Raw genomic sequence first — 12,878 nt, 5'->3', positions numbered from 1 at the left:
ACACTATGCACACATGGTAAATATAGATTGAAACACAAAGGACCTAGAAAGTGAACGAAGTTTAAATGAAGGAGAAAGAAGGAAAACATTAGCAGTCTGGAAATCAGACAGGTTGCAACGTTTCTGGGAGGGGTGAAGAACCCAGACATTCCTCATTATGTTTGTGATTAAGCTCTCATTAAGACATTTGTTAATTGTCAGGCCTGTGCAGATTGCTATTATCCTGCCTGCTGCTGCACAATCATGAACATTGATATTGCAATGTGCACACTGTGTATGGGAATGTGATGATGATGAAATTATAAATGCAATGCAGGTTCCATGTATAGTGACTGAGGATGTGTCAGCAAGTAAATGTTCCCAGAGAGACATTGGAAGTAAGGGCCCTATTGGCTGGCCTGGGCCTCACTGTAAGCAGGGTGGGCTGCTTGAATGATGGCTGGATTAGTCATGTAGATCTTTGCTGCAAGCAGCAGATGGTTTTCTGATAGGTCAAAACAACCCAATCACCTTTTTGTTGGCTGATCACTATCCCTAGTAAACAGGGCAAGATCCTGTAATATTCCCTAAGTTTTCTGGATTTCTGGATTCAACAACATGATAAAACTTACACCATACTGTAGTGTGCTGCAAAGTAATGTCACTGTTATTACAGAGCATGACGGTCCAAGGCAAGGGTTTTATAATGTGCAGCAACACAGGGGGAGCACATGGTGGCGAAGGAACGGTGGGATGCCTGGATGATAGGGCTGGTAGTCCTTGATATTCATGGTCTGGAAACTTGACTTGGGTCTTTGTGCTAGACTTCCCCCACACACACTCTTTGGGCTGTCACAATGTGGAGAAGGTTGTACTTGATGGTGGTAGTTCCCTGGGGTCTTGTGGTTAGTATAAGGTGGGGTACCCTTGAGTCCTAGGAAAAGGGCACAGGGATGCTCTCCAGGGATGGAGTCCGAGTGTTCCTTGGTATTTTGATGGAGTTCCGGGCAAACCTGGCAAACAAATGGTTAAACAGTTCCAGTTCAAAAAGGAGGAACAAAAGGGAAATTTAGTTTTGCCACGTCAGCAAAAAGCCACAAATTTTGCCCTACCCACCTGGTTTGTTTGGAAGGAGTGAGAAGTGATTACTTTCTGCCTTTCACTGTACACTTTGTCCTCTTTAGGTAAACCTCAAGGTCCTAAAAGGCCAAATGCAGTGATGAAGGCTACTCTTACAATGCATATAACAAAGCAGCTTAAAGGGGTACTCCAGGCAACAGTGAAAAATCCATGAGGGGCCGGGGTACGGGGGGAACATAATAAATAAGTCCTACCTACCTGCTCCCAAGCCCCCGCAGCGCAGCATCAGAAGCACTCTTTCACTGCCTGGGCTCCTGTATCACCTGTGCTCCTGCTTCGTCTCTGCCCCACAGGGACTACCCAGTCATCGACTGCAGTAGGACTTGTTTCCCCCAACCCCTGCCCCCATATGGATTTTTTTTTACTGTTGACCGGAGTACCACTTTATAATTACCTAAATATGTCAATACTTGTTTTATTTTTGTTAGACTTTTCTCTGTGTCTTCAGTTTCAGAAACCTCAAGAGCATTATCCACCTTTCCGATTTGGCACTGTCCCAAATGGCAGCACTGAGCGCAACATCCGCACCAACTACCCTGACATGCACAGTTACATGGTGAGGTACAACCAGCGATCGGTGGAAGATGCGCTTGCCAGCTTAAAGTCTGGGTAAGAACTATGATAATCTGATTTTCTGAATCAATAATTATATTTTAGTACTTTGTTTTGCATGGGTGCCTAGGTTATCAAAGGTCATGGTTTAGTACAGCCTTAGGATAAATGACTGTATAGTACATCCTACTCAACCTATGTTTTCCAAACTTTAAAGAGAAATGGTTTCCATATCCTGCTCTATGTTATAAACAGCCGCACAACTGTTGTGATATATGTCTATATACTGTATTTGTAAGGCTGTGGATATAGTCCTTTCTTTTCTCCCTTTTTTGTCATTTTTGTATTTTATTGTAATGTACAATATCACAAATTGTTATCTTGGATAATTGTTTTTGGATTTTTTACACAGAAAGTTGGATGCCTTTATCTATGATGCAGCAGTGCTGAATTACATGGCTGGCAAGGATGAAGGGTGTAAGCTGGTGACCATTGGAAGTGGGAAAGTCTTTGCTACAACAGGGTATGGTATTGCTCTACAGAAGAACTCAAGGTGGAAGCGACCCATTGATCTGGCATTGCTACAGTTTCTTGGAGATGGTATGTGATAAACACTATCATGTCCCTTCTAAGTGATTCCTGCATAATACTTGCATAAAAAGTTGAATGGTGAACAAATGAAGTAGATGATAAAAAGTTACTGGGTATAAAGGTGAGGGGGTGGTGAGCAATAGGCCAATCTAGTAAATACCTTCTTTTCTATTGTATTTAGGGTGGGTTCATACTGCGGAATTCCGCGGAATTTCCGCCGGCTCCATCTTTGGGCCGGCGTATTCTGCTGTCCGCCAAAGGAAGTGACATGTCACTTCTTTCTGCAGATAGCGGAATATGCCGGCCCATAGAATGGTGTCAATGGAGCCGGCAGAAAGGCGTGCGCCCGTGCGCGTGGGCACACGACGGAATTCCGTGGACATTGTCTGCGAGAATTCCGTAGTATGAACCCACCCTTACAGAGAAAAGTCCAATGGCAGATGACATGACTAGGGATAATATACATTCTTTAAATCACACTGACTTAACCCAACAAGTGTGACACCACCTTTAAAGAATTAAATGTTAGTTTAATTTATATAAACTTTTGACATATTGTCCAGATATCTCAAAAGTATAGATCACATTTGGGCTATAGAAATAATAAGGGAGATTTATCAAACATGGTGTAAAGTGAAACTGGCTCAGTTACTCCTAGCAACCAATCAAATCCCACGATTCATTCCTCAGACTCTGGAAAATGAAAGGTGGAATCTGGTTGGTTGCTAGGGGCAACTGAGCCAGTTTCACTTAACACCATGTTTGATAAATCTCCCCCATAGTTTTGCCTCTTTATAAATCACGGGTCAGACCACACATGGAATACTGTGTACAGTTTTGGGCACCAGTATATAAGAGGGACATGGCTGAACTGGAGCGGGTACAGAGGAGGGCAACAAAGGTCATTAAGGGAATGGGCGGGTTATAGTACCAAGACAGGTTATCACGCTTGGGGCTATTTAATTAAGAAAAACATCTTAAAAGACGTCTTAGGGGCGATCTGATCACAATGTACAAATATATGAATGGACAGTACAGTGCACTATTCCTGTCATTCCTGTATTTGTCATTTATGAGGCTCACTTATCTGCATTTTAGCCTATGAATCCTTTATTGGGATATTTATTTTCCAGATAAATAAATCCAAATGGATGGACCTGTTTTTAATCAGTGTTACATAGTTATGTAGATAAGGTTTTAAAAAAATCTATCTAGTCTCGCCTCACTTGGATACAGTACAGAGGCTAGCCCAGTGCTATGCATGCAAAAAAGTGTCTGAACGGGAATGGTCAGCCATGCTACTGCTTGTCACTTATCTCACTTATTTGCACCCAGACACAATGCTGTGCTGGAGTACAGAGCAGTATGGTGCACGCAAGCAATATGGCTGTTTGAATGTATGCTATGCTTGAGTGTGCCTGGAGGCATAGAAAGTATGACAGTTGGTTATGCCACTGAATTTCTGCATGCATAAGGCAAAAATGTGCAATGGGTATGGGGCAGTGCTCCTAATGGGGCTCCAACGATTTGAAAGCTAACAGCACAGGAACAGAGTTGAGGAGAAGGGTAACAGATATACCTTCCGCCTCTATGCCCCGTGTGCAATAGGGGGCTATTAGCAGGTTAGATTTGTCTATATAAAGGGGTTTGAATTTTTTTTTTGCTCTGATATAGAGCTCCACATCCACTGCAGTAATACAGAATTAAATGACAAACTGGCTATCTGCAGTCACCACTAGAGGGAGCCTAGGATCCAACTGCATACTAATTAAATGTTGAACTTAAAATATTGTGCTGGAAATGATGAATGTGAATTTGGAACTGTGTGTCAAACATTCAGTTAAAGACAATGTTTAAACTTGTCCCTGCAGTAATGGTACAAAATTGTTACTATTAATAGTACTGTTCACAATCTTGATCCAGCTCATACTGACCACTTTCTTCATTGGGAGGGGATTGGTATTTTGAGATATTTTTATTGCAGTTTTTCTGGGTATTCTGCTGATATACAATAGTTGTCAGGGGAAAGACATCTAGCCCTATTTCCACCCACCTATTTGGGCAATCCACCTTAGATAGCAACCTCCGATTGTGCAATGGTCCTTTCCTATCTTAGCTCTTATTCACAAGTATCGTGATCTACGGATTCGCATTTCCTTACTTGAGTTAGTGCACATTGATGTCTATTGGGCTAGTCACACAATCAGTAGAAGGACGCAAGCCAATCCTGAGAAAGAAGAACACAGATTTTTTTGTGGATTCTCTCATAGAAATAATGGGATCCGCTATTTTCTATGAATTGTAACCTTTTTTTGGCATCCGTATTTCTGTAAAAAAAATAAAGATGAGTCGTTAGTCACATGATGAAAGATTGTATTTCTAAAAAACGGATTTAAGGAAATATGGAGGCAAAAACTGCAGATGCCCAATCAGTAATTTATAGCGGATTGTATGGGTGGATAGTGGGAGGAGTCGACGGACATGGAAAAAGATACTGAACGTGTGCCTAAGTACAAGGGAAAGAAATAGGAAAAACAAAAGTAAGCAAAAAGAGTCAATACAAGAATGTTATGTCAAGGTCATGCTACCCAGGCATGATGGAAATTGTAGTTTTTCAACAGCAAGTACAGAAGGTTTCCCATTCCTGCTCTAAATGAACCACAGTTCCACAATACAAAACCACCATAAGCAATCTGTGTATGGCACTTTGGGTGACCTTAAGTTGGATATTTATTCGTCTACTTTGTCATTTTCTGTGAACAGTATATTGTGCCCTAATTTCAATTTGTATGCATAGAAAGTTTCCAGGATTAATAAAAAGAGATTGCAATAAAAAAGAATTACACTATTTTAGCTGTACACTTTGAATTCCTTTCACATTATGCCTATGGATCTGGAAGCCCTGGCAATTAATCATGGGGCAAGACTTCATTTCTATAGTAGACAGCACCATAGAACTTTTATTCAGAAGAGCTTAAAAAGTTGGATAGATTTGTCACCTTTTATTGGTACATTCTTTCTGCCCAGTGGGACGGTAGCTGGAAGGTAGTAGTCCTCGGTTGATAATGTCTGGTCATGGCAGTCACAGTACGGTTTACAGTGGTCCCAATGTGATCACTTTCCACCAGATCTTCAACACTTCTTGGGCTAGCACAGTGATAGGAGGATTGATGGTGGTAGGATTCCCCCAAGGTACATCCTGTATGTATGTCTCCTTGCTGGTGTAAGGTACAGTGCCTGTGATGGTGCAAGTAAGTAGTTAAAGACTATGGTAAATTGAAACAATAATGTTATGGTTTTCTGTACTTGGTAGGTACACTACCGTTCAAAAGTTTGGGGTCACCCAAACAATTTTGTGTTTTCCATGAAAAGTCACACTTATTCACCACCATACGTTGTGAAATGAATAGAAGATAGAGTCAAGACATTGACAAGGTTAGAAATAATGATATGTATTTGAAATAACATTGTTTTTACATCAAACTTTGCTTTTGTCAAAGAATCCTCCTTTTGCAGCAATTACAGCATTGCACACCTTTGGTATTCTAGCTATTAATGCACACCTTTGGTATTCTAGCTATTAATCTGTTGAGGTAAGCTGGAGAAATTGCACCCTACACTTCTAGAAGCAGCTCCCACAAGTTGAATTGGTTGGATGGCCACTTCTGGCGTACCATATGGTCAAGCTGCTCCCACAACAGCTCAATGGGGTTCAGATCTGGTGACTGCGCTGGCCACTCCATTACCTATGATAGAATACCAGCTGCCTGCTTCTGCTGTAAATAGTTCTTGCACAATTTGGAGGTGTGTTTAGGGTCATTCTTATTCTTATTCAGAATCCCTTTTACCCTGTACAAATCTCCCACCTTACCAGCACCAAAGCAACCCCAGACCATCACATTACCTCCACCATGCTTAACAGATGGCGTCAGGCATTCTTCCAGCATCTTTTCATTTGTTCTGCGTCTCACAAACGTTCTTCTTTGTGATCCAAACACCTCAAACTTGGATTCATCCGTCCACAACACTTTTTTCCAGTCTTCCTCTGTCCAATGTCTGTGTTCTTTTGCCCATCTTAATCTTTTTCTTTTATTGGCCAGTCTCAGATATGGCTTTTTCTTTGCCACTCTGCCCTGAAGCCAAAAATCCCGCAGCCGCCTCTTCACTGTAGATGTTGACACTGGTGTTTTGCGGGTACTATTTAATGAAGATGCCAGTTGGGGACCTGTGAGGCGTCTGTTTCTCAAACTAGAGACTCTAATGTGCTTATCTTCTTGCTTAGTTGTGCAACGCGGCCTCCCATTTCTTTTTCTACTCTGGTTAGAGTCTGTTTGTGCTGTCCTCTGAAGGGAGTAGTACACACCGTTGTAGGAAATCTTTAATTTCTTAGCAATTTCTCGCATGGAATAGCCTTCATTTCTAAGAACAAGAATAGACTGTCGAGTTTCAGATGAAAGTTCTCTTTTTCTAGCCATTTTGAGCGTTTAATTGACCCCACAAATGTCATTCTCCAGAAACACAATCTGTTCAAAGGAAGGTCAGTTTTGTAGCTTCTGTAACAAGCTAGACTGTTTTCAAATGTGTGATTTCTAATCATCAATTAGCCTTCTGAGCCAATGAGCAAACACATTGTACCATTAGAAAACTGGAGTGATAGTTGCTGGAAATGGGCCTCTATACACCTATGTAGTTATTGCACCAAAAACCAGACATTTGCAGCTAGAATAGTCATTTACCACATTAGCAATGTATAGAGTGTATTTGTTTAAAGTTAGGACTAGTTTAAAGTTATCTTCATTGAAAGTACAGTGCTTTTCCTTCAAAAATAAGGACATTTCAATGTGACCCCAAACTTTTAAACGGTAGTGTAGTTGAACACTTCCATTTTCAATATGCTGGGTGAGGCTAACCTCATTAACCCATTAATTTCTATGGTGTTGTCCACACATCTGTTTTAAAAACTGATCTGTTTTTGGCCGCCAATTGGAGACTCCAATAGAAGTCAACGGGTCTGTTTTAAACAGACGGCATTCGGATGCACCATCCACGTGCTGTCTGTGTTTACTGAAGCATTGCCTGGCAACCCCTAGGCAGACTCTTCCCATAGGCCATCTATTACCCTCAACCAGATCCACAAAAACAGATGCGTCACATGTCATATGGATGGTTTCTCCAGGATATCACTGATCCTGATTTCTGAGGTCCCAAGAAAAAACTGATGTTGTGGGTGAGGCCGTATTGCCTTATGTCCTTTTTATGGCCTTTTTTATACCCCTCCACTCACTTTCTGTTTAATGCCATTGTCACTCTAGAGCCCCAGTGGATGTGATAAAGATAAAGGAAATCCTGACATCAATCTAAGGGATTACAATGACTCCGGTCGCTGTTAGTCGGGGTAAATTCCACTCCGGAGCACCTTTAGGAGCCCTTCTAATGATAATCATTGAATGTGGCGGGCCAGATGATGCAGCAGTGCTCCTAATAGTGCTCAGGAGCGGAGTTTACCCTGACTAACAACGCAGGACTGGAGGGAGTTGAAGTTCCCCTTTATCTTATTATCCAGCAGTGTTGATCCAGAACAAGGTAAAAACTAAACTCCTATGTAACAGTTAGGCTTAGGGTTTACTTTCCTGATTTCAAATAAAAATACCTGGACCAATGAATAATGTCCATATAATAGAAAGATACAGCAGAAAGCATCCACCTGGTCCATCTCGACTGTTCTTATATAATTTCTTTTTTATTGTTATCTTAAGAAACTTCTTAATAACTACAGAACTTGTCAATGCGGGATACAGTTATACATTACCACAAGTACTACTGCCCTGTTGTTATGGTAAACTGGCACATACGGTGGTAACACAGCTCAACAGGTCATAGTCAAATGCTACATTCAAGGAGGAATTGCATCCTTTAGAGAGAACACTGGTATATGGGAAGCACCAACCTATATGCCAACAGTTTGGCGCCTCTTATGCACCAAATTTCTTTCTAAAAGATACCATTCCTCCGTGAATCTTCTATCGGTACCAGAGAGAGCAGAACACGTTCTTCTTCTTAATGCATGATACATTGTTGTACGCTGTGCATAACCATCCAAGGTGAGCGAATTAAAGTTGGATTACTTGTACCCAATAACTTGTAATGGCACATTGTTCTATTCTGCATTTATTTCCAGCTTCTCTGCATAGTGAGTAGTCAAGTCAATTCAGTAACTGTCTAATTTTCTTTAAGGTGACACCCAGAGACTGGAGACAGTGTGGTTATCAGGCATTTGTCAAAATGAGAAGAATGAAGCAGTAAGCAGTAAATTGGACATCGACAACATGGCTGGAGTCTTCTATATGCTACTGGTGGCTATGGGGTTAAGTCTTCTAGTCTTCTCTTGGGAACACCTTGTGTACTGGAGAATGAGACACTGTGTACCCAGTTCTTGTGTGGAACAGAGTCTGCTGGGGATTAGTCGGGTAAGAAGAATGTAGAATTTAGATACTTTGGTATAATACTAAACTGAATTAGCTATACAAAAACAATGGAGATTTGGCAAAGAAAGATATTTATGTAAGTGGGGAGTTAACTCCAGGGTCTTATAAAGGTGACCTATCATTTCCATCAAGGAGTGAAAAAATATCCTTATAAGATGAAAAAAAGGAAAAATTACATTTATTAAAATGGCCACGTTACTACAACATTGACATGTACATTGTACACTGCAGCTATAAATTTGAGACCTTAGGCTATTTATGAAACGTCTTTGCCAGCTAAAGGACATAAACTATTGTTTTTCTAAATTAACTTTATCGTTTCTGCTCTTAAATCTGTAGGGGATATACAGTTGTTTTCGTGGTGTTCAGAGTCCATCCCGTAGTCCTGCATGCCCTGACCCAGACGTGACAGGCACACCTGTACCAGCCAATGTTTTAAGGGTACTACAAACAGCAAGGGATCTGGTTTCTTCTTCTGGAGTTGGGGGCTCCCTGGAGACTGCATCTCATGCTCTACGTACATGGAGACAGCGGAGTGCAAGTCTTCAAGCTGCTTTCTCTGTCCAAGGATCACAGCAGCCAACTCAAACCATTCCTTCCCCTCAGTGTGGTATCATCACCAAACCTGTGGCAACTGTAAGCCATACACCAAGTGGACCCCTTCTTTCTCCTGCACTAAGATCTTCTCATGGAGCTTGCTTTCCACCAGATGAGATTGATCCCACCTCCACAACAACACATATGTTCCGATGTCAGGAGAATGTCCCTCAGGTGTCCCTTGTCTCACAAAATGGAAGCATACAGGAGACAAAACTAGGCATTGCCAGCGGCCCTTGTGATATTTCCCATCTGACGATAAGCAAAAGACTGGAGCCAATGCACAGACCACAAACTACTTCCACAGTTTCCTCTCCACACTGCAGAGCTTGGTGCCCATCCCCTGTTCCAAGGCGAGTATCGAGAAGGCCTTATCTGTTGTGTGATCCCCTCGAAAGGGAAAACTTGAGGCTACATCAAAGATGTGGTGGGCCTTTATACTGTTCTCTTCCTCATACCTCCCATGTATGCTCTTTCTGCAGCGACAGCAATAGCTTTCCTATGAGGCATAGAGGTGGTAAATATCCTGCTTCCTATAAGTCTTCCCAACATAAAGCATGTTTACAGGAGACAGTCTCCCCACATGCCATACCATCCACCTTAACCAACAGAGACCCACACACTGTTTTTAGCATGGCTACTCTAGGAAGGACTGTGTGTTACTCCCACATGGGAAATAATAGGAATCCTTCCTCTTCATCTTTAGGAACATTTCCAGGTGGCAGAGCAAGATTCCACCATCCTACTGAAGCATGGAGGAGAATTAGCTGGGAATCAGAAGTGTGACATTTATGGAATACCTGTGTGTATTATGACAATAAGAACTGTGCCAGACTTAAAGGATCATATTTGACTGCTGACGCTCAGGTGCAGGACAAATATATAGAGGTCTGTGAAATTCTTTATACCTATCCAGAAAAAGGCTTTTGTGGTGTTGTCAATGGAATGGATTAGGTATGAATTTGAACTATGAATCATATTGTCACTTTACATTAAAGGGTATGCCCACATTTGCAGCTCTATAATCTATTTAAAAATTTGAGTAACGAGTAAGATTCGGTTTTACGTATTTTGTGCTGACCCTGAGTTACATCCTTCATTGTGGTCAGAGCTGCATTCACAGAATTCTGCTAGTTGTCACTGGAAACAGTCAATAAGCTTGTCCTCAGATGCTTTTCTCCTTAGTCTTTACTGTACAGTGCCCTGGTGTACAGACAACACTACCCAAAATACAACCACCAGAGCAAGGGCTGCACTAAAACTGAGGCAGTATGGACTTTTTCATTTCTGAAGCCTTCAAGACTATAATCCAGGGCGTAAATCCAAATCAAGATAATAATAATGCAATGTATTAATAAAGTTACTTAACTGGTTCAATACATAACCTGGAAAATGTTGCTCAGAGTTGTCTGCCAGAGGCTTTATTCATAGGTAACAGCAATATAAAATGACAACTATACTATAAGCACCAGTAATGTTAGACTATTGATGGAGATGTACCTGCTTATCTGCCATCGAAATCCAAAAAAAACCTATTACTATTATTTAGATTTAACCAGCGACATCTGTCTCTTTACTTTGCAGTTTATTTTAAGTGCCCTTGTATTAAATAGTTATAATCACTAATAAAACCGCCACATGCATTCATAGTAGTACGCACATACAGTATCATGGCGTCTCTGTTTCTGATGGTAGTTTTTGTATCACAGGGTCACAGTGGCGTGTCTGTGATACGTCCCTCTCTCCTTCACAATGCCTGCTCCTGCACAATGCTGCTGTGCTGCCTTCCGCTACCTCATAATGCCCCCTATGCCTCCTCACAACGTTACTGAGAACCCTGCTAGTTAGTCACGCTGTGAGGAGGCAGAGAGAGCATTAAGAGATAGCAAGAGGTGGTGCAGCAGCATGGCCATCATCAATGTGAGAGCCCTGCCTATGAGAAGGCAAAGGAGGGAGCAGCGTTGCAGAGCAGTTATCAATGTGAGAGGCCTGCTTGTCAATATTAATGTGAGGAGGTGGAAGGGCACTGCAAGGAGGCTATCATTTCTGTGAGAGGCCTGCTTGTCAATCCCTCTGTGAGGAGGCAGAGAGTGGAGCGGCACTGCAAGGAGGCTATCATTTCTGTGAGAGGCCTGCTTGTCAATCCCTCTGTGAGGAGGCAGAGAGTGGAGCGGCACTGCAAGGCGGCTATCATTAATGTGAGGGCACTGCTTGTCAATCTCATTGTGAGGAGGCGGAGAATGGAGCGGCACTGCAGGGCGGCTATCATTAATGTGAGGGCACTGCTTGTCAATCTCATTGTGAGGAGGCGGAGAATGGAGCGGCACTGCAAGGCGGCTATCATTAATGTGAGGGCACTGCTTGTCAATCCCTCTGTGAGGAGGCAGAGAGTGGAGCGGCACTGCAAGGCGGCTATCATTAATGTGAGGGCACTGCTTGTCAATCTCATTGTGAGGAGGCGGAGAATGGAGCGGCACTGCAGGGCGGCTATCATTAATGTGAGGGCACTTCTTGTCAATCCCTCTGTGAGGAGGCGGAGAATGGAGCGGCACTGCAGGGCGGCTATCATTAATGTGAGGGCACTTCTTGTCAATCCCTCTGTGAGGAGGCGGAGAATGGAGCGGCACTGCAGGGCGGCTATCTTTAATGTGAGAGCACTTCTTGTCAATCTCACTGTAAGGAGGGGAAGTGGAGAACAGGGATGAAGGGCGGCTATCTTTAATGTGGGAGCACTTCTTGTCAATCTCACTGTGAGGAGGCAGAGAGGAGAACAGCTATGCAGAGTGGGCATCATCAGTGTCTCAGGCCAGACACACCACTGTGACACTGTGAAAGTTTGACAAAAAGTAATTTTTACAAGTACAGAAATAGCGATAAAAAATGGTATTGTATGTGCGTGGTACAATTTACATGTGTGGGCAGATTTCTTAGTTGTTCAGAGATGTCAGTTTTCTTAAATATTCTTGACCATAAATATCAGTTAGGGTCTACAGCGCCGATGCAGTCCTAAATTTTTGTAGGCCAATTCTGCAATTCTGTACTACACTTACTACTAAATGACTAAATGTACAGTATGATATCAATATGTAGGGGAGAAATGGAAGAAGATGTAACGGCAGGATAACACTATGGAAGCTTTGCATAATAGCTGTACATAGAGATGATTATGTTCGGGTTCATCCCAACCCAAACTCTCTGCATTTAGTGGCTTAAGAAGTTGGATGCAGCCCTAGGGAGTCCTGGAAAATATGGATACAGCCTTTACCCAATGGCTGCATCTATGTTTTCCAGGCAACCTCAAAACTGCATTCGGCTACTTCAGCCACTGGTAGACAAATGCCAAGGGTTCAGATAAATCCAAATGTGCTTGAAGTTCGCTCATCTCTAGCTGTATACATAAAAGGATATATTAAGAATATATCAAGAATATTTACACAGTTGCTTTATTAAGTTGTTTTAGATAAAACTAGTCCAAAAATAACGTATATAACCTTTAACAAAAGATATTCTGATTTTTCAATATTTATTTTAGCT

The 12,878-nt window shown here is 42.1% G+C and overlaps 1 protein-coding gene across 1 annotated transcript in view; it reads left to right on the top strand.

The window, feature by feature from the left end:
- Positions 1 to 10,197, top strand: part of GRIN2C (glutamate ionotropic receptor NMDA type subunit 2C) — a 33,794-nt gene extending 23,597 nt beyond the window's left edge. The window contains exons 11-15 of the mRNA XM_069951865.1: positions 1,568 to 1,728; positions 2,084 to 2,271; positions 8,497 to 8,729; positions 9,087 to 9,701; positions 10,051 to 10,197. Coding sequence (XP_069807966.1) covers positions 1,568 to 1,728; positions 2,084 to 2,271; positions 8,497 to 8,729; positions 9,087 to 9,701; positions 10,051 to 10,197 — 1,344 coding nt within the window. The remainder of the gene's footprint in view (positions 1 to 1,567; positions 1,729 to 2,083; positions 2,272 to 8,496; positions 8,730 to 9,086; positions 9,702 to 10,050) is intronic.
- Positions 10,198 to 12,878: the final 2,681 nt, after the last annotated feature.

This window comes from Dendropsophus ebraccatus, chromosome 14 (genome assembly GCF_027789765.1).
Source record: "Dendropsophus ebraccatus isolate aDenEbr1 chromosome 14, aDenEbr1.pat, whole genome shotgun sequence".
Taxonomy (NCBI): Eukaryota; Metazoa; Chordata; class Amphibia; order Anura; family Hylidae; genus Dendropsophus; species Dendropsophus ebraccatus.
Note: the sequence above shows the minus strand (reverse complement) of the source record. Positions and strands in the feature narration are given on the sequence as shown.